The sequence below is a fragment of the Arvicanthis niloticus genome, chromosome 1 (assembly GCF_011762505.2).
Source record: "Arvicanthis niloticus isolate mArvNil1 chromosome 1, mArvNil1.pat.X, whole genome shotgun sequence".
In the NCBI taxonomy this organism is placed as follows: Eukaryota; Metazoa; Chordata; class Mammalia; order Rodentia; family Muridae; genus Arvicanthis; species Arvicanthis niloticus.
In genome coordinates, this window is record NC_047658.1 from 148,780,496 (window position 1) to 148,793,598 (window position 13,103).

General features: G+C 50.4%; 1 protein-coding gene across 4 annotated transcripts in view; it reads right to left on the minus strand.

The window, feature by feature from the left end:
* The window catches only part of Crtac1 (cartilage acidic protein 1), a 142,796-nt gene that overhangs the window by 36,726 nt on the left and 92,967 nt on the right, over nt 1-13,103 (minus strand). For all 4 annotated transcript variants that reach the window (XM_076921488.1, XM_076921497.1, XM_034496569.2 and 1 more), the window contains exon 4: nt 3,577-3,713. In XM_076921488.1, the coding sequence (XP_076777603.1) occupies nt 3,577-3,713 (137 nt within the window). The remainder of the gene's footprint in view (nt 1-3,576; nt 3,714-13,103) is intronic.

Genomic DNA, 13,103 nt, shown 5'->3' on the forward strand with positions numbered 1-13,103 from the left:
CTTTATATGTCCCATCATTCAAAGTGGTCCCTGGATAGGCACCCCTGATGCCATCTGGGAGCCAGTAATAGAACTAAAGAACCCACCCCAGGGCCCACTCCAGACTTGCTTACAAGAATCTATATTTTAATAAGACCTCACAGGACACTTAGGCAAGCTGAAATTTGGGATGCTTTACGACCCATTGGCTTCTCAATAGAGGAAAACTTCGAAAGGTTCTTACTGTTATCTACCCCAGGTGCTCAATGTGTGTGTGTGTGTGTGTGTGTGTGTGTGTGTGTGTGTGTGCTGATTGGATGAAGAAAGAAGAGGGCCAAGGGGAAAGGTGCACCAGGGTGAACCATTCCTAACTCCACCACCTGCTTAGGAAACTCATCAGCGAATGGACAATTAGGTCCACATGGGTTGAAATTCACTCTGCTACAAATTAGGAGATTTATATAATTCGGTTTTACCTAGATCCTTACTTCAATTCATCAGGGTGATAAAGCAGATAAACACAGACATATTATAGCTATAGAAGATTGCGGGAATTCACATGTGAACTTGACCACAGTAATTCTAAGAGGGTGAGATGATTCCAGGAGGTGTTTCTGGAGCTCTGGGTATAGAGGAAGGTACAGAGGTGTTTCTGGATGCCGAGTCTACAGCTAACAGCAGAATCACCTGGAGGACTTGTTAAGCAGACTCTGGGCCCCATTCCTAGAGCTTCCGACTCAAAAGATCTGAAGTGGGCCTGTAGTATGTGCATATCTAACAGACTCCGGGTGCTGCTGAGGCTGTAGCTCAGTGGCACAGCGGTTACCTAGCATGAATGAGGTTCTCAGTTCAAAACTCAGTACTACCAGGAAAAGGGAGAGGGAAACAGATTCCTAGGACATGTTGCTGCTGCTGACTAGTGACTCTAGTCTCTGAAAAGCAGCAGTCAGAGGCTACTAGTCTAGTCCTGGTCTAACCTCAGGCCCTGAATGACTCTTTAGCCTTGGGCACATCCATCAAGGTCTGCAGACTGCCTCTAGCACGTGCTAAATGAGGGTCAGGGTGTCTAAGAAGCTGGGATGAGACAATGTATGTGAAAGGTCTCTGAGAAGATACAAATGCTATATAAATACGAGGCGAGGCGTCATCATTATTGACCAGGGAACACTTCTTGTAAGAGATCAGCTTTGAGCCTGATCCAGGAAGGTGAGGAAGTGAGGGAGGGGCAGCTGGAGATAAAGGTCAGGAGATGCTCCACGTTTGGAGCAGAGTGTACGGGACATGTGGCTGGGTAGCAACAGACTCACCTCAGTACATCATAACCCTTGCTGGTCCCCATGAGGAACTGCGTCCCTGGACCTTATTTCTGGCATTTCTGATTTAGCTGGTCTTGGGAATACAGCAGGCATGTTAGTGTACACACAGAGTCCAGAGGAGGATGTTGTGTGTCTTATTCTACACTGACCACAGTATTCTCCTGAGGCAGGGTGTCTTACTGAACCTGGAACTTGGCTGGTGGCTGGCAAGCCCAGTGATTCTCCTGTCTCTAACCCCCACAGCATCAGGATTACAAGCACTTGCAGACCCATGCCTGGCTTTTCACACAGTGTCTTGGGATTTGAACTCAGGTCCTTAGGCTTGTGCAGCAAGCAGTCTTACCTGCAGACATCCCCATAGCCTCTGAATCTTCATTCCTAACAGTGTTTATGCCAACAATAGTCTGGGGACCACACTCTGAGAACCACTGACCAGCAAGCCCAAACACCCCCAAGTGGGGATAAGTGAAGACAGCTTGAATGGGGGGGGGGCAGCTTCAGGAAAGCCTGTCTGTTATCATGTACCCAGAGCTGGGGTAGCAGGGAGATGAAGAGGGGTGTGCTCTGCTTTGAGCAGACAGAGTTCAACTCCCAGCTGTGCCTGCCATTTATTATGTGACCAAGGTCACGTTGTTTAATTGCACCAAGCCTTAATTTCCATATCTGTAAAAGGTGATAATGGTAGCTTGTACCCCATGGGAGAGAAGAGGCCTGTGGCGTGGGGCTCCGTGCACGGTTGTTTGCACAAGGATGGGCTGCTTTTGTCTTTTGTCTTTTGCCATTGCTTTGTGTGTTTTCCATGGCACACTGCATTCCTGTCTTCTGGTTTCCGGGCCAGCCTTGGCCTCTCCCAGATCATTCCAGACAATTCATAGGACCCAGGAATGGGCAAGGTAGTAGCTGGACTCCCAAAGCACCTCTTCCCCTGGTGGTGACCCCCTGAAAGGCTTTTTCCAGTTCTCCAAGGCCTTTGTAGGATGGAGTGAGGCCATCCTGGGAGCAGACAGCTTCTAAGCACCGCCCACTGTGCAGAGGGGCCATGCCCTCTCCCTTTTGCCTTTCCCCACAATGCTTTTGTCCCAGGTAAATGCCAGTGTGCAGTGTGCGGATGACCTTGCAAGGGCATGGAGTGTGTTTCTGTGATTAACACACTCCAGCTCCTCCCCCCCAGTTCTGGGAGAATTCCTACTTTGGTCAGTGTGGGAGGTTAAGTCCTGATGAGAGAGGTGAGGAAACAGGAGGCGTGTGGACAAAATCCCCAGCTGTGACCAGACCTGCCACCTATGGCCCTCCACAACCCAGGGCTGTTCAGACCCGCCTCACTGTCCCCTCCCACCAGGCAGGAGTCCAGGTGGCATGGATTCAGGTCAGGGCTAAATGTGGCTTCACAGCCCAGCTTGGCTTCTCTTCCCAGCACCAGCTTGTTAAGAAATAAATATTTATACCTGGCACCTGCCTTCTCCTAAGGCCTGGAGGCCCCTGCTGCGAACATTCACGCTGAATCCCCAATCCCTCTGTGCCATCTCGTGGAGCCCACCCCTTCAGCCCCACAACTGTGGAGCAGGGCAGCAGCTGTGCCCTCACTGCTGTGATTATTGTTATAGAGCCAAGCAGGTGGGTGGCAGGGGAGCAGGTGACAGGGTGGACAAATCACTTCCCCAGAAGTCTCTGACTATGGTAGGGCTGCTGCGGGCCAGCTCCAGGCACCAACGGCAGCTCCTCTCCCTGCTTCCTATCAGCCACACTTCCCCATGTTTTGGGTTGGATACCCCTGTGTAGGATGTAGCAGGAAGGTGTTGATGGAACCATTGATGAACTAAGGTTCTAAAACATTCAGGTAACCCCACCTTGACCGCTTTTGCACTCCCCTGTCTCACCTTCAATATTATAAAACTATGTACAGGGTCACGTGACTCAATACCTAGCTCACTGAAGCACTTAATTGAATGAATGAGCACCCCATTTAGTATTGGACTTTGCTTCATGGCTTAGACACGTCACTGATCTTATTTTGGTTCCCCCAGTTAAGCCAGTGCTCTAAGCTGAGCTGCAGCCTCCCCCTCCCCCAGCAGAATCCAGTATTTATGAGGATGACACTCCTTGTTGCTTCCATAATGGACACTGGGAGGCTGCACAAAAGAACAATGTGAATGGTATATTGTCACCCCGAAAACCGTGGTCCTTAGTATTTTGCTTCTACTGTGTGACACTGGGAGCTACAAGGTGGGACAGCCTCGGGCTCTCCCCTTCCTCCCAGGTCCTCATGGGCCCCTGTACATACCGTCCTGTCCACACAGGCCACTGAGCGTCCCGCAAAGAGGCTGGCTACTCCACGGGCCACATTGACGTCATCGCTCAGGATGTCTTCCCACCGGTTATTTCGGAATTTGAACAACTTGTCTGTGTATGTGGCCACACCTGGAGAGAGGAGGCAAGGATGGCTGGTGGACAGTGGACAGGACACAGGGAGTCTCTGGTTCTGTCCCTTGACATTTGCTACAAGGAGGCTGAGGCCGAAGGTGTCCAGCGATTAAAGGCAGGGAGGCTGTCTGCAGGCAAAGCTCCTTTCTATTTCCAGTTGTGAACTTGACTCTAGCTGGCCCCAGAAGAGAGGCCTGGGCTGAGGGAGACAGCGATCATAAGCCTGAGGTTTGGAAGCAGTGAACAGAGGTTCCAGTCTCCGTTAGGCCTAGATTCTGGACTTTGGGCAGGTTGCTCAGCATCACCAAGGTTCAGTTTTCTTATCTGTACGTGGGGATGACAGTAACCACATTCAAGTCTGCTCTGAGGAATGTATGAGAGGCTGTGCATGAAATGCTTGGCCCAGTGTCCCCGAAGGGGAGCTCTGGTTAGTTGGAAATGAGGTCCCCCTTCTAAACATGAGCCACTTGCCAGACACCAGGTCCCCAGTTCACAGCTTGGAAGTCTGTGATTCTGATGTGAACACAAGTGTGTTAGAGTGAGCGTGTAAGTGTGGCATAAGGATGGGTAAGTGTGCGAGACTGGGGCGGGCAAGTCAGAGTGAATGTGGGAGAATGAGTGAGTGTGAAAGAGTGTTCTGGATGGATGTGTACTGGCGGGAGACTGAGAATGGGTATGTGAAAATACAGACACGTGTATGAGGGTGTGTGATGGAGTGTACGTGCATCTGTGTGCACGTGTGTGTGCACATGGGCATGTGTATAGTCTGAGGTGATGTTAAGTTCTTCATCCTTTTCCAGCCTCACTTTGCTCATCTGAGAATGACATGTGAGAGCTGTCTTCACTCACGGTGTGACTGTGGCAATTGTGAGAAGACGCACATATAGCTTGGTCACAGGTCAAACAGAGTGAGAGAGCACAGTGACAGCTTTGCACCCCTGCAGGGACATAGGCCCTTGCTGAAACCCCTGGGGGCCTAATATGTTTAGAAACCTAGTTGCTGCCTTCCTCTTCTAAGATGGTAGCATGGTATGAACACTGTTGATTATATAACACCCCCAGCAGGGACTGGGGGCGGCACCCCATAATTAAACACATTAATATTTCTGCAGTGAAACATGAATATTCACACTAAGTGGGATAAATAAAGCTTATAAATAGCTCACGTCGGCTCAGGACAGGTTTTGTTATGTAGTGAATTTCCCACAAACTTAAAAAAAATGCTGGAGGCTTCTAGAACATTCTGGAGTCAGATCTGTGGAATATGACTTGTGCTGTAGCTGCCATCACTATGGCCACGTGAGGTGGCTGCAGGTTTGCCATTGCTTGCAGATGCCTGGGGGCTTCTGAAGATGGCCCCTGCAGGTCTCCAGCCTTCCCCAGCAGAGAACATCCTTTGTCCACCTCATTCACACTGGGGCCCCCTTAACTCTCCTACCCACTTCCTGAAATGACATCAAACATGTCTACCAAAGCCTGGGCAGGTCAAGCCTGGTTCCTGCGAATAGCCTGGACAAGAATTCCACAACTCTCCAAGCTTGGGAAAGATTGCATACCAGTCCAAATTCCAAGGCCTCTCAATAGTTATCAAATTATCAAAAATTTGAAAAGATTGCAACAAATTGCTTAATTTTACTGAGCGCAGCCTCTCTCACATGTTCTTGGCCATGGAGCCCTTTGGAGACTGCGAGCTAAACAGTCTCTGGCTTCGCTGGCCGCTGTATGTGGTGCTGAAGTCTGAGCCGGCTTTGGGCTTGGTAGCCAAAGAATTTGGGTATGTTGTGCTGTTGGTCCATCCCTCTCACTGGTCACGAGCCTTCTGGGCTCACCAGAGATGCCCAGAAGAATAAACTAATTAAGGTAAAATGTGCAACAGTGATGTGGAGCCTTGTAGATCATAAATGGGAACGGCAAAATCAATGGTAGCCCCTCGGCACGCAGAGGCCCGGAGGCCTGGGCGACAGGAGGGTTGGGAGCCCGTGATTTAGGAAGAGCAAACGCGCTGGCAGCTGCAACCTGGGTAATTAGGTGTGTCAGGAAGACAGATAAACAGCGAGCTGTGCGGGTCGATGGCACAGGCAATAAACACCCAGCACTGGCCCCTGGCCCAAGTCAGTGCCGAGGTGGGCCTGGCCTCCCGGCTCCCTGTAGCTGCACTTTGTCCCAGGGTCCCACACCAAAGTGGGCCAGTGCTCAGAAAGAGGAGGGGCTGCCGGTGGGGTGGGAAGTGGGAAGATGCTCTCCCGGATCCCTGGAAGGGAGTCTGAAAGAATGGGGACCCAGGAAAAGGAAGTCATTGGGCAGGGAGGGGACTCTGGGGGTCACTGTCACAGAGGTGAGTCTGGGGACTTTTAGATGCAGAGGTTACCACCAAACAGCTGGGTGGAATTCATTTGTGGGATGATCCTGGGAGCTGCGTACTTACCCTTCTCTCTTAGCTATGAAATGGGATAATGGGAATGGCTACCTCCCCATTAGGCTGCTATGAGCGTAAGTTAGTTAATGTCTATAAAGTGCTTCCAATAATGCCAGACACACGATAAATTCCATAAACAATAAGAGCATCTCTGTCCGGTGCTTCCTCTTCCTCCAGGGAATTATAGGGCATGACCAGGCCAGTCCTCAACAAACCACATCCCAGGAGGCAACTGTGACATTACGTTTCAAATGCCTCACAAGACTTAGTCAATGGAGAGCCAGCAGAGCAGTGATGGCCCCAGGGGAGAGAGAACTAGTTCAGGCAAAGGATGTGTTTTAAAAGAAGGAACTCAGACTCCTGTGGTCTCTGGTTGAATTCCCGACCTCTTCTTCCTCCCTCTATCCCGGAGAGAAGAGGTAAACCCTGTCAGTGCTCCCCTGCTGGTGCTCCCCTGCTGGTGCTCCTCTGCTGGTGCTCCCCCCCCCCGACAGCATCCTTAGCTTCCTCCAAAATCTCCCCATGAAGATTTGTGCCACACAGATAAATCGTGGCTCAGGTATCAACTCCTCTAAGTAAAGTTGCACAGATGCTATCAGATGGCGATGCCCAGCTCCAAACTGTCATGATGTGGCAAAGCCCTGTGAGCCAGTGTTACACGGCTAGTGGGAGAAGCTCTGGGTCCTTAGCTAAGGCCAAGGTGATGAACTCTGGAACCCAGTACTCGTGTGTGGTGTGTGTGTGGTGTGTGTGTGTGGTGTGTGTGTGTGGTGTGTGTGGTGTGTGTGTGTGTGTGGTATGTGTGTGTGTGGTGTGTGTGTGTGTGTGGTGTGTGTGGTGTGTGTGTGTGTGTGGTGTGTGTGGTGTGTGTGTGTGTATGTGGTGTGTGTGTGTGTGTCTGTGTGTGGTGTGTGTGGTGTGTGGTGTGTGTGTGTGGTGTGTGTGTGTGTGGTGTGTGTGTGTGGTGTGTGTGGTGTGTGTGTGTGTGGTGTGTGTGTGTGGTGTGTGTGGTGTGTGTGTGCTGTGTATGTGTGTGGTGTATGTGTGTGTGGTGTGTGTCTGTGTGTGGTGTGTGTGTGTGGTATGTGTGTGTGTGTGTGGTATGTGTGTGTGTGTGGTGTGTGTGTGTGTGGTATGTGTGGTGTGTGTGTGTGTGGTGTGTGGTATGTGTGTGGTGTGTGTGTGGTGTGTGTGTGGTGTGTGGTATGTGTGTGTGTGTGGTGTGTGTGGTGTGTGTGTGTGATGTGTGTGGTGTGTGTGTCTGTGTGTGTGTGTGTGTGTGTATAGGTCAGAGGACAACCTTGGGTGTCATTCCTCAGGAGCTGTCCACCTTGTTCTTGTCTTGTTTTCCTGAGACAGGGTCTCTTACTGGCCCAGAGCATGCCTAGCAGGGCAGGCTGGCTGGCCAGTGAGTCTCGGGGATTTACTTGTCTCTACCTTCCTGGTGTTGGGATTGCAAGGGTGTGGCATTGCACCTGACTTATTTATGTGGGTTCTGAAGAATGAACTCAGAAGCACTTTACCGGTTCATCCCCCCAGTCCCCAATTCTTGTTCTTGAAAACATGGCCTCATTATAACCCAGGCTATCCTCAAAATTCACTGTGTATCTAAGGATGGCCCTGAACTCCTGATCTTCCCTCTGGCTTCTCAGGGATGAAAGCATAGATATGTGTCACAACATCAAGCTTTTTTTCCCACACTCTGTGGTGCTGCTTTGGTGGCCTCTCTGTAGCCGTGCTGCTCATTGGTCGCACGGGACGGGGCACAACACAGGCTGGCTGGGGAGTGCAGTTTCTGAGCTCGTCTTTCAGATGGATCCAAGCTGGGGCAGCTGAGAACCAGGACTCTGCATCTAAGGGAAAGTAGGCTGTTGATCCAGAGGCCCGAGAATCCATTTCAGGGTCTGAGAAGAGGGTGGGGTTTCAGAAATAAATAGGATGATGTGCATTAAAACGTATCTCAGACTTTATGGGGCAGAGAAAGCTCCTGGGGGTGGTGACATGGGTTCTGGGCTAGCAGGTGTTGGGTAAAGCTTGCATTTTTTTTTCTGAGTTTCCAGTGGATTCCAAAGCTGCCGGCTCAGGCACCTCGCTATGGGTAGTGAGGCACAGGGCTTCTGGTTGCAGCTGGAGCCAGCCTGGCTGAAGGAGTTGCTGGGCAAGACGTGGCTCTCCAGAGAGCAGATGGCCCATCTGCTGTGTAGGCAGAGGAGGCCGGAAGAGCAGCCTGCCCAGATCCTCTCTCTAGCATGGTGACTGACACATCGTTTCCTCTCTGGGAGGTTACGAGTGTCCCTGCAGAACACAGAGTGTCTCTTTAGGTGTGACACAGCCCAGAAGCTGTAAAGGAGGAGTTAGAACTCCAAGTCTGTAAAAATGAAAGTTTTCCGTATTACAAAACCCACTATCAGCGAGGCTGAAAGAAAAATGACAAGCCAGGGAAAACCAACCACAACGCGTGTTTCAGACAAGGGCTAATTTTCCTAATTTATAAAGAGGTGTTCCAAATCAATAAGAAAAAGACCAATAGTCAATAGGAAAAAAATGGGCAAAGGCTGGGCGTAGACAAGAGAGTCAAATATATAAAAATATTCTCAGCCTCACTCATTTAAGAAAAATGAAAATTAAAACCACTCTTGGAAATCAATGTTTTCCTATCAGATTGGCAAATACTGAAAACGAAGTTGATAAAATGTTGTTGGTGAGCCTTTGGCAAGTGTTTGTTTATCAGACACCCGAGCAGTGTGGTAAGTGCTGCCCCTAGGGGAGGGCAGCTGGTGCTCTGAGCTACACATGTGTATTCCTTTGACAGTCACTCTGTTTCTGTCAGTTTTTCTTAAAACTATCCACACAATCATGGAAAATAGTGGGTTGTAGGAGCTCATTCATTGAGTGACATTCTTTGTAAGGAGAAAAGAACTGCAGCAAGTAATCTCAGTGCTCACCCATCGAGAAGTGGTTCAATTAGCGCTATATCTCTACCTGGGAGTACTATACAGCCATAAAAGAATGTGGGGTCCTTCTGTGTGGTGTTGTGAAATAACATCCAAAGTGTATTAAAAATGCGAAGAGCAGAACTGTGGTCAGGGCCCACTGTGTGCAGACAAGATGGGGAAGTCTGTGAGGCAGAGCCGGGGGTTAAGAGAGATATTTTAATATAGGTGTAAGCATAGGATTAAAACAGAGGTGCTCAGAAGGAAGTCAAGACACACCCAAAAGCACAGCTGTGAACTTTCCAAAGAAGAGTCGTAGAAAGTTAGTGTGGGCGTGGGGATCTCCAGGGAAAGCAGCCAAGACCACAGACTGCAACAGTGTCTTGCATATGCAAATCCAATGCTCATCCTTTTAACTGAATGGGTAGAAAGAGAGTAAGCACTGTGTTCATAGTTGGTGCTGACCTACCTACTACCACACGACCAGTCAGGGCCAGGCAGTGACAGGACCAGGGTGTGTCAGGGTAGGAGCTCCAGGGGATGGATCTGCCTAAGAACTAACAGGTCCTAGGCTCACAGATGCAGACAGAGGCCCTGGCTGCCTCTTGTCTTCTCCTGTCCTGTGCACACTCCCATGGAAACCTTGGCTTGTCTTTTCCCAGTTCAGCACAGGTGGGTTTCAGGGACATGGTCTTCTTGGGACTGGTTAGTCCTCTTCAGTTCTCTCTCCAATTCTCGAGCCTTGCCCCACGCCCAAGAGAGCTTGGAACTCTCAAATGCCAGTCTTTCCCTGAACCTAGCCTTCTTGCTGCTAAGATCTCTTAGCTGTGGCCAGGATGAAGCCTACTACCCTCTTCTCAGGGCACTTGTGAAGGCTCTGGCCTTCCCGTGGCCAGAGAATCACCCTGTGCTGTCAGGGGGTAGCAAATGCAGGTGCAAACTACATTCTTTTCATCCTTTATCCCAGCTCTTCACACAAGAGTTTATATTTAATGCTAAGTGACAGGCACCTCTTTGGGTTCTAGAGTATAGCGCTGAGCCAGACAATGTATGAGAACTGGACAGAGCTAGCATGTGACCCACTTCCAGACTCAAGTAAGAGTTATGAAGGCAATTAAGCCAGTTAAAGAAATAAGGGCATAATTTGAGATAAGGTGCCTCTTTGAGGGGCCTTATTTGAAGAGTGAGCCCTGGGAAAAGCATTGTTTTCGGCATGAGGAACAGCAAGTTTGAGCTTCAGGCAGAGATGTAGTAAGTAGGAGAAAGGGGGGAAATGTTAGCACAGCAATTTGGCTGCACCAGGAAGGGGAGCAGGTAACCCTGAGGACCTTGAAAAGGGTCTGTAGAGCCACTGGAGGCAGGAGACTTTGTGAAGTCTGTATGGTTCCTGTTCCATAGATGATTCAAGACAGAGAGGTCAAGATCTTGTCTAAAGTCACCCAGAAAAGTTTGCATGGACTGACTCCCGGAGGATACTGTCGGGTGCCAGGCACTTCCCAGAACTTCAGTGCTAACATCCCAAACCTAGCTGAGTGAGAACACTGTCAATATCCCGAAGGCTATATGGCTTCGCTGGCTGGCTAAGGCTCTCAAAGAAGCTCTCAGGACCCTCACAGAGGGCAGGATGGCAACAGCTGAGTGCTGTCTGGGCTGGACCCACGGAAGTGCTGACGTGACACAAATGTCCCTGCTCCATGCCCACCCCGTGTTGATGAATCAATGGATCACTCAACTACAAAATTAACTCAAACCCACAGACATCCCTCAAACCCACAGAAGGTCATCGGGAGGGGTACACTTGAGGCTGAGGCTGCTGGGCACTGTTGTCGTGCCTCTGCCCCCTAGATGTTCTGGTGTCTCTCTCCTAGAGGCAGGTCTTCTGGGCTGTGGTGTTGTGACACCTCTCTTGGCTTTCTTCTGCTTGGGCAGGGACCCACTCGCCTTTTCTTCCTGAGACTTACTTAGTCAATTTTAATTAAGCTCTTGGGATAGTAAAGACCTAGCTGGGGTCACTGGGAGTCACACAGTGACCCTTTCTCTTGCCTAGGGCCACCCAGAAGAGTTTGTGCGGACTGACTCCCAGAGGTTATTGAAGAGTCTCAGGTGCTTCCAGGGCTTTAGTGCTGACATCCCAAACCTGGCTGAGGGGGAGTTTAGAGAGCTTAGTTATGGGGTTTAGAGATCAGGGACTGGGAGAGGATGCCAGGTGCTGAGAGAAACTACAGGCTCTACTGGAAAAAGCACCAGGCGGGTGGGGGTGGAGGGATCCTCAGTGCTTAGAACAGCACCAGCACATAGTAGGTGGTCATTAGCAATTTGTCTGGAAAGTAAGTACATCAGTGGGAAATACTCATTGTTTGGCTGACCACAGACTTGGGATAATTCCCAGGCAGTGAATCACAGTCTTCTTGGCCTGTAGTGTGGCCTTGTGGGTTAAGTGTCAACAGTCTGGCAATGGGGTGCTATCCTACCCAATCTTCTAACTGGATTGTTATAGCTCTGTTGGAGGTTGTCACCCCCAAGCCTCCCCCCCCAAAAAAAAAACCCTCTACAGAACCTTTGCTCTGGGAGTCACAATGACTACTCTAAGAACATGCATGTGAGGGGCTGCTGCCTCAGAGAAAACCCTCAGGTCCCCTCCCAGTGCGTTGTCTTGGGAGAAACTGTCCCTTCCTCTGGCATCGTGCCGGAAGAGTGCAATTAGGACAGTTTGTCCCCGTTCCTGCTTCCTGGCATTCCAGGGCCTTCCCGGGGACCGGTCCCTTCTGCAGATATCCTAGACTCTGCTTCTTTTCTGACCTTGCCCCACATTAAAGAGTTGATCAGCCCATCAATTAATCGCGTCCTAATCCAATCTCGGCTTGGTGGAGAGAGGGCAGTAAATCCAGCTGGGTAATCATGCCCTGATATTTGTGTTGGGATAATTACCATCTCTCAGGCCTCACTCGGTGGCAAGATGAGATGAAAACCCATAAAACACCACTCAGGGCTGTGGCTCATTGTTTCTTGGCGGCACAAGACTGGCTTCCAGCCAGCCAGCCTGCCCACCCCTGCCCCTGGCACAGGGCCCCAACCTTTCCCCCTCTCATTCATGCAACTGACTGAACTCAAACTCTGGGAGCTGCCTGGGCAGGATGCTGGATTGCAACAGGCAGTGGAAAGCCTGTGGGTGTTGGTGGGGAGTGTTTGGGGGGGGGCAGGGTCCCATAGTCAGGCACTTGATAGCCTCCTGGACCTTGGAGAGCTCAGGACAGCATTTGTTTGTGGAAATCTAAACCACAGATTAGACCAAGAGTTGGCAGTTATCTGGAAGTGTCCTGTGCATACCCAACCTCACCTCTAGGGGGAGCCATGGTTTGGATACTGTGCAAAGGTTAACAACTCTGTGGGGGTGAGTTTATTAGTGAGTACAGTTTAGGTCTGAGCAAAGCGGATCAGGAAAATCCAGACTCCATCACAGGAGATGAAGGGTCATCTGCCCAGCATGGGGAGGTCCTGGAGGTCCAGGGAAGGTCCTACCTTCACCTGAGATGAGGTACCCGAGCAAAGGTTAGGGGTGAGCTATAGCTCCAAGAACATAGCCTGCAACTTGTGAAATGCTGAGTGCCCACAGACGCCAGGCTTCCTCTTTGCCCCTGGGGACAGAGACTTGAGAAGAGCTGTAGCATGTCTTGATGCAAAGGACAGATAGAGGTGAGACCCTGGGTTTGAATCCTGGGACTTAAAGGCTGCCAGGTTTGGGTCAGTCAGCTAACTTCTTAACCCCCTAGTTTCTAATGTAAGACTGCTAATTCTTTCCCCACCAGACTGCTGAGAGGCTACCTGAGATAAAGCACTGAGGGTTGGGGGCCAGGGCCTGGCACACAGAAGTTGTTCTCTATATTAGTCATCTTTAGCCTGACGAACATCAGTTTCCTGGCTACTCAGTGTGGTCTCTGGGCCATCTGTGCCTGCCAGCCCAGGAGCTGGTAGTCAGGAATAGCAGGCCCACTTCCAGACCAGAGGAGCCAGACTGCATGTATGCGGACCCTCAGTTAA